General features: G+C 37.1%; 1 protein-coding gene and 1 pseudogene across 1 annotated transcript; both read left to right on the top strand.

Moving 5' to 3' along the window:
• Positions 1-49: 49 nt before the first annotated feature.
• On the top strand, positions 50-2,295 carry LOC132062953 (indole-3-acetaldehyde oxidase-like; annotated as a pseudogene).
• Positions 2,296-5,698: 3,403 nt separating this feature from the next.
• LOC132062297 (indole-3-acetaldehyde oxidase-like) lies at positions 5,699-7,221 on the top strand. The gene is made up of 4 exons (XM_059454896.1): positions 5,699-5,804; positions 6,221-6,319; positions 6,477-6,666; positions 7,094-7,221. The coding sequence occupies exons 1-4, from the start codon at positions 5,715-5,717 to the stop codon at positions 7,219-7,221; spliced, it is 507 nt and encodes a 168-aa protein (XP_059310879.1). The 5' UTR covers positions 5,699-5,714.
• Positions 7,222-16,510: the final 9,289 nt, after the last annotated feature.

The raw sequence follows: 16,510 nt of genomic DNA on the forward strand, positions 1-16,510 counted from the left end.
TCCCTATGAACATGTATTCTTGAGATGTTATCCTGGCAAGAAACGCCTTATCATCAATGATTACCTTGTTCTTAACATGTAGCCATGTCCAAACAGAACTCGTGATACCAAAGATGCTAAAGTAAATTAGTAATGACGATAAAATACTGGAAAGTACTAGTTGAAATCGGTTCCACCTGTCACTATGAAATTGAATTCAATTTGAAGACCATAACAAAGTGATTCAGTTAAAGAGAATTAGTTGCACGTATGTAGCTTGGAACCATTTGTTGGTTTAAATCCATTAGCCACTCTTGCTCGTGCGTTAAATATCTAACTTTGCAGTTCTCTCCCACTCACCCCCATCTTTTTGCAGGCACAAATGCAAGCGGTAAACTTAGCAGCAAATTCTTATTATGTACCACAATCTGGTTCCAAAAGTTATTTGAACTTTGGCGCTGCTGTCAGTGAGGTAAACTAGTTTCTGTTGCTTTTTCTGGTTTCATCATCCATGTCTTGGTAACTTTCCCTGCTTCAGTCTGCTATTTAAAAGCGGACTCCCCCTTCATTAGATAGAGATCCGCTGCCGAATTTATTCCAATTCCAAGAGGTCAGATTGAATCGGTGTACCATTATAGGTTCAATCCAAGCTATCTTATCCCGATATTATGCCTTGAAGAGGACTTGAACCTCCACGCGGAGTCTCTCGTGTCTAGTATTTCACCACCAAGACATCTTGAAAGTGAATAGTACTCAATGCTTATCAATTTTCCTTATATATGAGTGCACAACACTTGTCCAGAAAAGCTGATTGTGGACCACTTTTCAGCCAATATATCTTCTGCAGCACCTTTATATGCCTAGGTAACAATAAAGCTCTTTTTACAGGTGGAGATTGGCATTCTAACAGGAGAGACTACCATTTTGCAGTCGGATATTATTTATGACTGCGGGCAGAGCTTGAATCCAGCCGTTGACATGGGACAGGTTCTTCCCTTTGTCGTAGATTTTATATTTTGTAATTAGAATTTCCTTATATAATTGAGAAGTGCATCATGCATTCGAGATGATATTCAAACTTCAGAACTGTCTATTCTTGTTGTAAATACTGGCAATTGTTTTTTTTTTCCTTGCAGATTGAGGGGGCTTTTGTTCAAGGAATTGGATTTTTCATGCACGAAGAATATCTTACAAATGAAGACGGGTTGATGGTCTCAAATAGCACTTGGACATACAAAATCCCAACAATTGACACCATACCTCAGAATTTCAATGTTCACATGGTAAACAGTGGACATCATTGAAAAACATGTTCTCTCATCCAAAGGTATCAATCTTTCTTCATTTCCTTTCCTGTCCCTTCTGTCAAACAAGTCCTCCAAGTTCTTTGCTTGTTCTTTTTTATAATTGCGATCGTCATGAATGTTGCAAACGTGTTTCAAGTGATTCCTAAAAACCAGCCAGAGAAATAGAAGAGTGAAATCTCACTTTGGATTGACGCTGTATATTTATATCCATTCATATATAGTGGTGGATCTAGAATACAATCTACGGGTTTACAGGAATCCAGTAACTTTTATCCAGACCTTATATATATATTAAGAAAATTCACTAAATATCTTTAAATAGTTGACTATGAATCCAGTTACATAATATATTAACTTGAGGTGGTTGTGTGAACGCATAAACTTCAAAACCTCGATCCGTCTCTGTTCATACAAGCCGTTGAATCTTAATATGATTACTTTTTTGCAGCATCTGGCGAACCGCCACTGCTTCTGGCCGCTTCGGTCCATTGTGCAACAAGAGCAGCCATTAAAGCAGCACGTGACCAGCTTAAAATTTGGGGCAAGCTTGACGGGTCTGTTTCAGACTTCTATCTGGACGTCCCCGCAGTATTACCGGTCGTGAAAACACAGTGTGGCCTGGATTATGTGGAGAAGTACTTGGAAACTTTACTGGCTCAAAAATCTAACTAAAGGTGATCAAAATGTTATTCGGACTCTCCAAAATGTTGCCAGACTCTGTCTGTTCCTCCCAAAATGCACTACTTTTGGATGACTCGACATGTGGGGGCATTTTAAAGAGTCCTAGCAACATAGATACTGAATACTTGTATTTCTTTTGATCTTCTTAAAGAATTTGAACTGTTCTGTTTATAGCAAGTGTGTGATTTAAAGTTTCTTTGTTATTCCGTCTATATCAAACTCCGTGTAAATTTAGATTGTATAGCAGCAAAAATGTTGCATTGGGCCGAATTGGAGGTTATCAATAGAGAAATAAAGAGGATTGTGATGTAAGTGAAGAAGCCGCATTTAACAAGGTGTTTTAATGTTTAGTGCTCGGATCCCGCTGTTCCAATTTATGTGGCAAAGTTTGAACAGACACAGGTTTAAAGAAAGAAATAAATACTTTTGAAACGTGATGTCATAAATACGTCATCATATGTGTGTGGTTATTACACACTTTATACTTGTGGTCTTAAAAATTTCATAATATTTGTTTGGCTAAATGCTTCTCATTAAGCATAAATCGGAAAGTTCAAGCTGAATTGTTTTCAAATTTAGAAAGTTATCGTTTTTATAATTGACTAATTAAAAGGAAATGTAGTCACGTAAATTGCAACCGAAAAGTATTAAGTATTAGCTTTGTCAAAGGGCATATTTAGGGAAAATCTTTAGAAAAGTATTACAGGTTAAAAAGGAAATGTTGTCATATCCAGTCTAGTAGAGAACATTTTATCCCCCAAAGTGGAACTTTCCGACCCGAATCAAAATTAATCGCGGCTCAAAATGAATGCGAAACATGAGCTGGAAAATAAAAGAAAAAAGAAAAAAAGTATAATAGTTTAGCTAAATTTAACCTCTTTTTTGTGCTTCATAATTCTGTAGTTAGCCTTGAAGTAGTTTCATCTTACCCGAATATCCCAGCAACCATTTTTCTTGATTATACCTTTTTGAAAATGACTAAAATGAAAGTGAAATTTTGGCAGTTCTCGTTTCACAGACTATTCCAAAATGACACAAACTTCTACCGCACTCATTTTTTGTACTATTTACTGTGATCAATTATTTCTTTCATAGTTTAAAGAGGAAATACTATATTCTTACTTATCCAAAACAAAAAGAAAAAAGAAAAAAAAGAATAAGGCAATTGTTCTTTCCCTTTGTATGCATTCTTATGTTTGTATGTTTACCATGATCAATCATTGTTTCATATTTTAGTAAAAGAACTTTGGAAATGAAATTGACATAAACATTATATGTCGCCATCACCCTCCAACTACTCCCTTCACTCATTTTGGCACTAGAAACAAAAAGGGCTTTCAGTACTTTGAGAAAATCAACAAATAGGAATTTAGTCACTTTGCCTCCACCAATACAATGTTGGGATATCTTACTGTTTTTCATTGTTATATTTAATGTTATAAAGAAAAGCTAAGGGGTACAGAAAAGGACATAAAATTCCCTTGGCCTATCGAAAAGGTAAATATACCCTTCGTCAACCTATTTTGCAAAGATATTTAGTGCCCTTGTGCTACCTCCTCAAAGATATAATATTCCTAACAGATTCTGACTTGGTCCTCTAATGCCAAAACTATTATTTTAACAGAAATGTACTACTCCCCATGCTTGAGGTACCACTACGCATTGCTTCAACTTCAAATTGTAACAGTTTGTGCGTACCTCGACTAGTTCTAGGGGTACCATTATCTCCTACCAACACAGTATCGGGTACCTCTTTCCGTCAAGGCTTGGGCAGATCGGAAGAAATTACCTCGTGTCTTTGCCTCGCTATGATTTGAGCTTGAGATCTCATGATTTTCAATCGACCTAGTGTATACTATATGTTTGTTTTTCTGTTACAACTGTGGTGTTTGTAGCCTGTTTGTGCGCACCTCGACTAATGTCACGAGTACCAGCTCCCTTCCGCTAGCGCAAATACTATTAACTCTATCTATTAAGACTTGGATAGATGAAAAGAAATCACCTTAGCATTTTTTCTTTCATTGAAATTTGACCTAAGTCCTCATAATTTTTAACCGACCTAGTGTATACGATGTGTTTGTTTTTGGTGCTAGTACATAGGGAACGCTAGAAGCTTTGGATTTTCTTATATTTGTGTTCTTATGGAAATCTTCTTTTTTGCTTTGATTGTGTGTTTTTTCACATAACTCTAACCAACCACCAAACGACCCTTAATAGTATAAGAGAAGATGTTCCATCCATTCACTTTTATTTGTCCAGTTTAGACTTTGAACATCTTTAAGAAATACTCTCTCCGTTTCATAATAAGTGGTTTTTTAAGCTTTTCAATTTTTTTCAAAATAAATGTTGCTTTAGGATTTCAAGAATACTTTGGGCAGATTCTTCCAAAATTGTCTTTATTTAAATAATCAAGATTCATTAACTACCTTTTATTTTTCTAGGCATTTAATTATGTAAGCACAATTTGACTAGGGGTTTCTAGGAGTGAACAATTTCTGCCGAGTATGAATGAGCTAAAAAAAAATCACTTATTATGGAACAGAGGGAGTAATAATTATTATGGGCATTTTACCACAACACTCATATTAATTAATGTTTAGTTTAAGTCTTGAGAAATTAATTGGAAAATAAGTAATCAATGCTAAGAATAAAATGTAAAAAAATATGTTTTTCTCTATATACCAAAAGTGACAAGTAAAAATATATTTTTACTATAATGGACAAGTAAAAGTGAATGGAAAGAGATCTTTTCCCGATGTAAATTTTACCTTTTTACTACTTTTGAATCCGTCAATTACACGTGAATCAAGCTTAAAGCTTGAAAACAATCAAATTTCAAAGGACAATAGAATCAAGAAAACGAAGTGTAGCAAAAACAGATTCGAACTGGAAAAGAAAGATAATAGAACCTGGTTTGGGTTGATATTTCTTCAAACTTATAGATACCTTATGCCCCCAGTGATGGTGACTTTCCCAGTTAGTTTCCGGTAACAACACAACTCCCCCGACACTAAACTGTCACCAAACTCCTGTGACACCAAGTCAGGGTCTGTTTGGTATGACGGAAAATGTTTTCCATTTTCTCGGAAAATAAGTGATTTCCCTTATTTATTTTCTTGTATTTGATACACAAGTTAAAAAATGTCATTTTAAGAGCATTTGCATAAGCAAAATACTGTGAGGTTTTTAAATACAGAGTGCAACTTCTGTGGGGTAGGCAGGGGCAGGTGTGGTGGGTAGTGCGGCGTAGGCAGGTAGGGGGTGGGTGGATAGTACGGGGTAGGCTGGTAGGGGTGGGTGGGTTGCGGATGCATTGACGTGTTTTTATTCATCTGAAAATTGTTTTTGTTGCTCAAATTTTTAAGGAAAATATTTTCTCCTATTTTTAGGAAAACATTTTCCATAAGAATTTTTTTTTTCAAGTTATTTAGTGCAACCGAACTGTAACATCTCGTACTTTCGGGATAAGGTTTAACCGGTAATATGGTGAGATAATAGAATCAATACGGGAGGTTTAGGAAGTGTTTTGAAACCTAATCAAGTCAGCAAAATCGGAAGCCACTCTACGAAACATATGTTCAAGTGAATTTGCAGAAGGGCTAACTTCGAGCTAGAATTACCCCCTTATTAATTCGGAATTTGGGAAAACTTTCTTAATGAAACCATTTGTTGGTTTAAATCCATTAGCCACTCTTGCTCGTGCGTTAAATATCTAACTTTGCAGACCCCTTCTTTTTGCAGGCACAAATGCAAGCGGTAAACTTAGCAGCAAATTCTTATTATGTACCAGAATCTGGTTCCAAGAGTTATTTGAACTTTGGCGCTGCTGTCAGTGAGGTAAACTAGTTTCTGTTTCTTTTTCTGGTTTCATCATCCATGTCTTGGTAACGTTCCCTGCTTCAGTCTGCTATTTAAAAGCGGACTCCCCCTTCATTAGATAGAGATCCGCTGCAAAATTTATTCCAATTCCAAGAGCTCGAATTGAATCGGTATATCAATATAGGTTCAATCCAAGCTCTCTTATCTCAATATTATGCCTTGAAGAGGACTTGAACCTCCACACGGAGTCTCTCGTGTCTAGTATTTCACCACCAAGACATCTTGAAAGTGAATAGTAGTCAATGATTATCAATTTTCCTTATATATGAGTGCACAACACTTGTCCAGAAAAGCTGATTGTGGACCACTTTGCAGCCAATATTTCTTCTGCAGCACCTTTATATGCCTAGGTAACAATAAAGCTCTTTTTACAGGTGGAGATTGGCATTCTAACAGGAGAGACTACCATTTTGCAGTCGGATATTATTTACGACTGCGGGCAGAGCTTGAATCCAGCCGTTGACATGGGACAGGTTCTTCCCTTTGTCGTAGATTTTATATTTTGTAATTAGAATTTCCTTATATAATTGAGAAGTGCATCATGCATTCGAGCTGTTATTCAAACTTCAGAACTGTCTATTCTTGATGTAAGTACTGGCACTTTTTTTTTTTTTTTTCTTTTCCTTGCAGATTGAGGGGGCTTTTGTTCAAGGAATTGGATTTTTCATGCACGAAGAATATCTTACAAATGAAGACGGGTTGATGGTCTCGAATAGCACTTGGACATACAAAATCCCAACAATTGACACCATACCTCAGAATTTCAATGTTCACATGGTAAACAGTGGACATCACGAAAAACATGTTCTCTCATCCAAAGGTATCAATCTTTCTTCATTTCCTTTCCCGTCCCTTCTGTCAAACAAGTCCTCCAAGTTCTTTGCTTGTTCTTTTATAATTGCGATCGTCATGAATGTTGCAAACGTGTTTCAAGTGATTCCTAAAAACCAGCCAGAGAAATAGAAGAGTGAAATCTCACTTTGGATTGACGCTGTATATTTATATCCATCCATATATAGTGGTGGATCTGGAATACAATCTACGGGTTTACAGGAATCCAGTAACTTTTATCCAGACCTTATATATATATTAAGAAAATTCGCTAAATATCTATAAATAGTTGACTATGAATCCAGTTATTATAATATATTAACTTGAGGTGGTTGTAGGAACGCATAAACTTCAAACCTTGGATCCGTCTCTGTTCATACAAGCCGTTGAATCTTAATATGATTACTTTTTTGCAGCATCTGGCGAACCGCCACTGCTTCTGGCCGCTTCGGTCCATTGTGCAACAAGAGCAGCCATTAAAGCAGCACGTGACCAGCTTAATCTTTGGGCAACAAGAGAAGCCATTAAAGCAGCACGTGACTAGCTTAATCTTTGCGGCAACAAGAGAAGCCATTAAAGCAGCACGTGACCAGCTTAATCTTTGGGCAACAAGAGAAGCCCTTAAAGCCGCACGTGACCAGCTTAATCTTTGGGGCAAGGTCGACAGGTCTGTTTCAGAATTCTATCTGGACGTCCCTGCTATTACCTGTCGTGAAGACACAGTGTGGCCTGCATTATGTGGAGAAGTACTTGGAAACTTTGCTGGATCAAAAATCTAACTAAAGGTGCTCAAATGATCTTTTAGAACTACGTCAATCGACTCTCCAAAACGTCGCTGCACTGTCCTGTTCCTCCAAAAATGCACTACTTTAGGATGACTCGACACGCTGGGCATTTTAAAGAGTCCTAGAAACATAGATACTGAATACTTGTAATTCTTTTGATCTTAAAGAATTTGAACTGTTCTGTTTATAGCAAGTGTGTGATTTAAAGTTTCTTTGTTATTCCGTCTATATCAAACTCCGTGTAAATTTAGATTGTATAGCAGCAAAGATGTTGTATTGATTCTGCATTGGAGATTATCAATAGAGAATAAAGAGGATTGTGATGTAAGTGAAGCCACATTTAACAAGGTGTTTTTTTTTTTGGTCAATTTTAAATTACTACTGGAATCCCTCTGTTCCAATTTATGTGGCCAAGTTTGAATGGACAGGGGGTTTAAGAAGAAATGAATACTTTTGAAACCTGATGTCATAAATATGTCATTATATTTGTCTGGCTATTACACACTTTATACTTGTGGTCTTAAAAATTTCATAACATTTGTTTGGCTAAATGCTTCTCATTAAGCGTAAATCGGGAAGTTCAAGCCGAATTGTTTTCAAATTTAGAAAGTTGTCATTTTTATAACTGACTAATTACAAGGAAATGTAGTCACGTAAATTGCAATTGAAAAGTATTAAGTATTAGCTTTGTCAGAGGGCATATTTAGGAAAAATCTTTAGAAAAGTATTACAGGTTAAAAAGGAAAGGTTGTCATATCCAGTCGGGTAGAGAACATTTTATCCCCCAAAGTGAAACTTTCCGACCCGAATCAAAATTAATCGCGGCTCAAAATGAATGCGAAATATGAGATGGAAAATAAAAGAAAAAAGAAAAAATGTAATGAGTTTAGCTAAATTTAACCCCTCTTTTGTGCTTCATAATTCTAGTAGTTTCATGTTACCTGAATATCCCAGCAACCATTTTTCTTGATTATACCTTATTGAAAATGACTAAAATGAAAGTGAAATTTTGGCAGTCCTCGTTTCACGGACTATTCCAAAATGACACAAACTTTTAACACACTCATGTTTTTGTACTATTTACTGTTATCAATAATTTTTTTCATAGTTTATAGAGGAAATACTATATTCTTACTTATCCAAAAAAAAATAAAAAAAATAAGACAATTGTTCTTTCCCTTTGTGTGCATTCTTTTGTTTGTACGTTTACAATGATCAATCATTGTTTCATATTTTAGTAAAAGAACTTTGGAAATGAAATTGACATAAACATTATATGTCGCCATCACCCTCCAACTACTCCTTTACTCATTTTGGCACTAGAAACTAACAAAGTGGAGATACACTAAGATAAACAAAAAGGGATTTCACTACTTTGAGAAAATCAACAAATAGGAATTTAGTCGCCTGGCTCCATCAATACAATGTTGGGATATCTTACTGTTTTTCGTTTTTATATAATGTCATAAACTTTTAATATTATAAAGAAAAGCCTAAGGGGGTGCGGAAAAGGACATAAAATTCCCTTGGACTATCGCAAAGATAAGTATACCCTTCATCCACCTATTTTGCAAAGATACCCATCCGGTTACCTTTTAGAGCCCTTGTGCTCCCTCCTCAAAGATGTACTATTCCTAACAGATTCTGACTTGGTCCTCTAATGCCAAAACTATGCTTTTAACAGAAATGTACTACTCCCTATGCTTGAGGTACCACTATGCACTGCTTCAACTTCAAATTGCAACAGTTTGTGCATACCTCGACTAGTTCCGGAGGTACCGTTATCTCCTACCAACACAGTATCGGGTAACTGTTTCCGTCAAGGCTCGGATAGATAGGGAGAAATTACCTGGTGTCTTTGCCTCCACTATGATTTGAACCTGAGACCTCATGATTTTCAATCGACCTAGTGTATACTATATGTTTGTTTTTATGTTATAACGGTGGTGTTTGAGGCATGTTTGTGCGCACCTCAACTAATGTCACGAGTACTGCTCCCTTCCGCTAGCACAAATACTGTTAACTCTGTCCATTAAGACTTGGATAGATGAAAAGAAATCACCTTAACATTTTTTCTTTCGTCGAAATTTGACCTAAGTCCTCATAATTTTTAACCGACCTAGTGTATACTCTCTGTTTGTTTTTGGTGCTAGTACATAGGGAATGTTAGAAGCTTTGGATTTACTTAAATCTGTGTTTTTATGGAAATCTTCTTTTTGCTTTGATTGTGTGTTTTTTCACATAACTCTAACCAACTATCAAATGACCCTTAATAGTATAAGAGAAGATGCTCCATCCGTTCACTTTTACTTGTCCAATTTGGACTTTGAACATCCTTTAAGAAATAATCCTCTGTTTCATAATAAATGGTTTTTTAGGCTTTTCAATTTTTTTTCAAAATAAATGGTACTTTAGGATTTCAAGAATAATTTGGGCAGATTTTTCCAAAATTGCTCTTATTTAAATAATCAAGATTCATTAACTACTTTTTTTCTGGGCATTTAATTATGTAAGCACAATTTGATTAGGGGTAAATTAGTAAAAACGCTCCTAATTTTCTAGGAGAAAGCAATTTCTTAAGGGGTGTAAATGAGCTAAAAAAATCACTTATTATAGAATGGAGGGAGTAATAATTGTTATGGGCATTTTACCACAACACTCATATTAATTAATGTTTAGCTTTAATTGGAAATTAATTGGAAAATAAGTAATCAATACTAAGAATAAAACGTGAAAAAATATGTTTTTCTCTAATATACCAAAAGTGACAAGTGAAAATATATTTTTAGTATAGTGGACAAGTAAAAGTGAACGAAAAGAGATCTTTTTCCCATGTAAATTTTACCTTTTTACTACTTTTGAATCCGTTACACGTGAATCAAGCTTAAAGCTTGAAAATAGTCAAATTTCAACGAACAATAGAATCAAGAAAATGAACTGTAGCAAAAACAGATTCGAACTGGAAAAGTAAGATAATAAAACCTGGTTTGGGTTGATACTTTCCCAGTTAGTTTCTGGTAACAACACAACTCCCGCGACACTAAACTGTCACCAAACTCCGGTGACACCAAGTCAGGGTCTGTCTAGTATGATGGAAATTGTTTTCCTTTTTCTTGGAAAATAAGTGCTTTCCCTACTCATTTTCTTGTATTTGGTACACAAGTTGAAAAATGTCATTTTAAGAGCATTTGCATTAGCAAAACACTGTGAGGTTTTTAAATACAGAGTGCAACTTCTGGTCGTGGGGTGTGGGGCAGGTGGGCTGGGTAGTGGGGGTTAGGCAGGTAGGGGTGGGTGGATAGTACGGGGTAGGCTGGTAGGGGTGGGTGGATATTGCGGGGGTGGGTTGGGGATGCATTGACGTGTTTTTATTCATCCGAAAAATGGTTTTTTTGCTCACATTTTTAAGGAAAACATTTTCTCCTATTTTGAGGAAAACATTTTCCATAAGAATTTTTTTTAAAGATATTTAGTGCAACTAAACTGTATTATCCTGTACTTTCGGGATAAGGTTTAACCCGTAATATGGTGAGATAATAGAATCAATACGGGAGGTTTAGGAAGTGTTTTGAAACGTAATCAAGTCATAAGAGGTACTTGGGACAAAGCAAAGTCGGAAGCCACTCGACGGAGCATATTTTCAAGTGAGTTTGCAGAAGGGCTTACTTCAAGCTAGAATAGCCCCCTTATTAATTCGGAATTTGGGAAAACTTCCTTAATGAAAGTTGTAGGCCTTTGAAATACCTTTCTATCCATATTGTGGAGGTCAAACGGACATATGTACAAAAAGTTATGGTTGTTTTACTAAAGTGTCGCATAGCAGTCCGCCGGATAAGCGTCTGCGACGCAGAACGCGAAATGCGACGCAGATGGACATCTGCGACACATTTCCCAACATATTTGGTCCAAATTTTCCATCACGAAGTTGTTGACTTTTTATTTTGAAGATGCGTTAGCATCTGCGACCACAGAAGGCCATCTGCGCGCAGATACCAACGCAGACGCACCCGAAGTTCATTTAAAGTGCGTTTTTTCGAATTTTTGTTTCATATTTCAGTTTTCCCAAGCCCTAGCATGACTTTTCTCTCCTCTCCTCATCTTTCCACATGAAGGTAAGTCTTTTCCATGTATTCCTAGGTAATTCTAATACTTATACATGGATTCCTAACAAGATTCTACGCTACAATCATAGGGTTTTCAAGAAAACCCTTATCAAGTTTTCAAGATTAGACTTTTGGGTTTCTTTTTCAAAAGTTCAGACTCTCTCCTTAAGTTTTGGAGCGATTAAGGTATGTAAGGCTAACTATCTATGTGTGGGAACATTATTGATCTTCCCCGCGCCTCATTCTTCATGATTATTAAGAGTTGCATCAGAAATAGAGATTATGCCCTAGTTCATGAAAAGTTTCAAGACTTCTATCCTTTGAGAATATAGTTTCGTATTTGTTCATGATTATCATTATGAATATTGTGAACTTGGTACGTAATCAATATAGACTTGTGTTTGATACCCATGAGTCTCAGTCTGGAATTCTCAGCACGTTTACAAATAGTTAAGGCTTCAAGTCTCATAATCAGTTCATAAATGCATGTCTTCGTGAGTCATTGCTTAGTATGTCAGTGTTGTACTTTTTAGCATGATTCTCAGTTCTCTTATGTAAATTGTTTTATGATGAAATCTGTGTTTTAAGCCTAAGGCCATAATTATGTATATGTATACTTGGGCCTGAGGCCACAGACTTGTGCACTTATATTGGGCCTGAGGCCACATATTATGATTTCAGCTAAACAGGTGCTTCTCCATTCAGAACAGAAAGTATTCATATATTTACTTTTTTGTTCACTTCAGTTATCTGTCATTAGATCAGTTTCAGTTTCAGTACTTACAGTCCTTTCTTTCAGTTGCTTTACATACCAGTGCAATTCAAATGTACTGATGTCCTTTTTGCCTGGGGCCTACATCTCGCGATGCAAGTAACGATTTACAGGTTGACGATTCTGCTTGCTAGGGCATCTCGTATCAGCTATTGGTGAGCCCCAGTCTTTCGAGGCATTATCCCTCCTTTTCAATCTTTATAGTATTTCAGTTAGTAAGGTATGCCAGGGGCCTTGTCCCGGTAAACAGTTAGCATTTCAGTATTCTTTAGAGGTTTCATAGACTATAGTCCAATCAGCCAGATGTTAGCAGGTTTTTATGTGTCAGCCTTGTCGGCTACTCGTTTATACTTGCAGACTTTTCAGTACTTTATGCATTTATGATATTTCAATCAGATTCTTTAGTAGATCAGCATGTTGTGTGTTTATATTTAGCTTACAGTTATACCACATATTGATCCAGCTAGCCAGTTGGTTCGCTCGGTCACATGCAGCTAGGCACCGAGTGTCGTGTTATGCCCAGGCCATGGTTCGGGGGATGACAAAGCTTGGTATCAGAGCCTAGGTTCAAGAGTTCTAGGGAGTCTATGAAGCCGTGTCCAGTAGGGTTACTTTTATGTGTGCATGTCGGCCACACACATAAACATTTGACCACCAAAACATCTAGGATTATCCCACTTCTTTCATACTCTGGATCGTGTAGTTAGAGCTATGCTTTCAGGAATCCTTCTAACTCGTGCAAATTACGTATTTAAGAAAAGCCTGCACAAAGAAAGTACACCAAGAGAACTTCAACTACTAGCTAGAGGGCTACGGCTAATGCTGCTCAAAAGGATGACACTCTAGCCCTCGGGGTTGCATCAGGCTCAACACCCCCAACTGCACCCCCACTTATTACCAGAAGGCCTGCAGAGGCCCCAGTTACTCCGCCGCCCAATGCTTCAGACATGGATGTTAGGGAAGCTATCCAGTTGCTCACCCAGATTGTTGCTACTCAAGCTCAGAGGCAGGGAACATGAGCTATTGATGGGACGGGTAGTTCCAGGTCCATGGGATACCTCAACATGAAACCTCCAGTTTTCACAGGGTCCAAAAAAGATGAGGATCCGCAAAATTTCATTGATGATGGTCAGAAGATATTCCGAGTGATGCATGCTACAGATACAGAGGTAGTAGAGTTTGTTGCGTACCAGCTGAAGGATGTTTCTAACACTTGGTATGAAACATGGGAAGAGTCCTAAGGGGAATATACGGCTCTTGCGACTTGGAAGGAGTTTGCAAACGCGTTTCTTGAGCATTTTCTACCCATCGATTTCTTGGAAGCTAAGGCTTTAGAGTTCGAGAGACTCAAACAGAATGAGATGAGTGTGAACGAGTACTACCTCAAGTTCGTCGCTCTAGCCAAGTATGCTCCAAATATGGTGCGTGATATAACGGCCAGAGTTAGGCGGTTTGTGTTGGGGCTTTCAGATGAGTTGTTTGCTGATGCTAATATACCTACTCAGAATAATGACATGACCATTACTAAGATGGTTGCCTTTATTCAAGGGAACGAAAATAGGCTAACAAAAGAAGAGCCGCTACAGAAAGAGAAGGACAGGGAAATCGACAAGAGAGCTAAGGCTGCAGGAAATTTCAGCCATGGGGGATCTCAAGGAGGTGATAATCGCTAGTTGTTCAGGAAACCAAAATAAGGACCTGCTCCATCTTCATCATGTGTACCAACACAGAGGTCTAAATTTAATAAGAATAATAGAAATTTCAGCACCCTAATTGTAACAAGTGTGGAAAGAGGCACTTAGGAGTGTGTCATTCTAGCATGGATGGTTTCTATGGGTACGGCCAACAGGGTCACTTCTTGAGAGATTGCCCTTCCGCAAGGTAGAATACTGGTGGTAATGTGTCTCAGTCCACCAATTCAGTAGTTCCTCGCAATTCTCAGGCCCAACAAGGGTGTGGTGCAGCAAAGTCCGGTAATATGGGCAGTGGTTAGAATGACTTGTATGCGCTGGCAGGCCGTCAGGATACAAAGGCTCGTGGAGATGTTGTCACACGTATGCTAACAGTCTTCACCTTTGATATTTATGCTCTTATGGATCCAGGATCCACCCTATCTTTTGTAACCCCATATATTGCTAAGAAATTTGGGATAGAACCAAAAAGGTTGTGTGAACCCTTTGAAGTGCCCACTCCAGTTGGAGAATCAGTTAGAGCTAGACGTATCTATAGGGGATGCCCAGTCAAAGTTATTATCGCCTTACTTTAGTAGACTTAGTAAAATTGTAGATGGTAGACTTTTATGTAATCATAGGCATGGATTGGTTAGTGTCCTCTTATGCCACAATGGGTTGTAGAACCAAAATAGTATGTTTCGAATTTCCTGGTGAATCGGTCTTCGAATGGAAGGGTGATGCAGTAACACCTAAGGGTAGGTTTATTTCCTATCTTAAAGCCACAAAAATGATCTCTAAAGGGTATACCTATCATTTAGTTCGAGTTAGGGATGCAAATGCTTAGATTTCCACTTTCCAGTCAGTAACAATTGTAAATGAGTTTCCAGAAGTGTTTCCTGAAGAAATTCCCGAAGTCCCTCCCGATCGGGAGATTGGCTTTGGAATTGATCTACTTCCCGATACTAAGCCGATATCTATTCCTCCTTATAGAATGGCTCCAGTATAGTTGAAAGAGCTAAAAGTCCAATTGAAAGATCTTCTAGATAAGGGATTGTCACACCCCTTTTTACGCTCTGAAGGACACACAAGATTTTATTCATTTAAAGAGTTTTTCCATCTGAAGTGACGGTTTTGAGTAGGGATTATTTTATTTGTAGCGTCGCCACTTGGAATTGAGTTTTGGTGTTCTAAGTCACCTTATTGAATCCCTAATCAAAAGGAAATGACTCTTTATTTTTAGTCAGCGAAAACAAAAGACCGGGTAAGGAATTCCGTTGACCGGAGAGAAGGTATTAGGCATTCCCCGAGTCTCGTGGTTCTAGAACGGTCGCTTTTATCGACTTGTACTTGGTTATAATGATTTCTCGGATAGAAAGTGTTTTAATTGTTTAAACTTAGGAGCATGTATGCACGCAAGGTCTTTCATTAATTATATATTATTAGAGTGTCAAGGAGTCGGATGGCCCACATGACTTTTCTTTAATTATATGCATTTAACCAAGGAACGGGTTTGTCCACATGTTCAACACAATTATTAGTAGAGGGTCAAGGAGCGGGATGACACACATGACTTTTCTTTAATTATATGCATTTAACCAAGGAACAGGTCTGTCCACATGGTCAACACAATTATTATTAGAGGGTCAAGGAGTGGGATGACCCACATGACTTTTCTTTAATTATATATATTTAACCAAGGAATAAGTCTGTCCACATAGTCAACACCATTATTATGAGGGGGTCAAGGAGCGGGATGGCCCATATGACTTTTCTTTAATTATATGTATTTAACTAAGGAACGAGTCTGTCCACATGATCAACACAATTTAAGACACGCCTAAAGAGTCTACCATTAGAAATAATTAGTCGTCTCTAAAATCCGAGACCTCTTTTCTTTATTTTTTTTTTTACTCTTTTCTTTTATTTTCACAACGAGTTTTGGATTAATCCGCGACTCATCTCGCTCCCTCACAATTGATTTTTTCACTCTTTTCTTTCAACTTTGCAACGGGGTTTAAAATAAATTCACATCCCATCTCACACATTTAATTAATAAGTTAGGCCTTAAACGTTTGGTCTAGGCCGTAAAAGAAGTTAGAGAATAGCCCCTTGGAGTATCTCGTAAGCAAACAAATTATCCAAAAATAAGTGCGTGTAAAGGAAATTGAATCAACTCCCAGTCATATTTTAAACTAATAATAAGAAAAACAAACCTTTTTTTAAGAAAAATCCAAAAAAAAAAAAAAACATTTGATATACATGTCATTCTCGTATTAATTAAAGAGAAACATTTTTGGATCGGGCTCCTCTCCATTTCTCTTCTCTCCATTTTCTCCAAGTTCTAGTTTAGATTAGGGACACATGGCATAGGTTAAAATTAATGACTAAGATTAAATTGACTAAAATAAGGCCTTAATCATGGTTTAGTAAATAATATCTTGTCCATAAATATATTAAAATCTTCTCTCTCTTTCTACTTTTCTTTTCCTACGTACATCTA

The sequence above is a fragment of the Lycium ferocissimum genome, chromosome 7 (assembly GCF_029784015.1).
Source record: "Lycium ferocissimum isolate CSIRO_LF1 chromosome 7, AGI_CSIRO_Lferr_CH_V1, whole genome shotgun sequence".
Taxonomy (NCBI): domain Eukaryota; kingdom Viridiplantae; phylum Streptophyta; class Magnoliopsida; order Solanales; family Solanaceae; genus Lycium; species Lycium ferocissimum.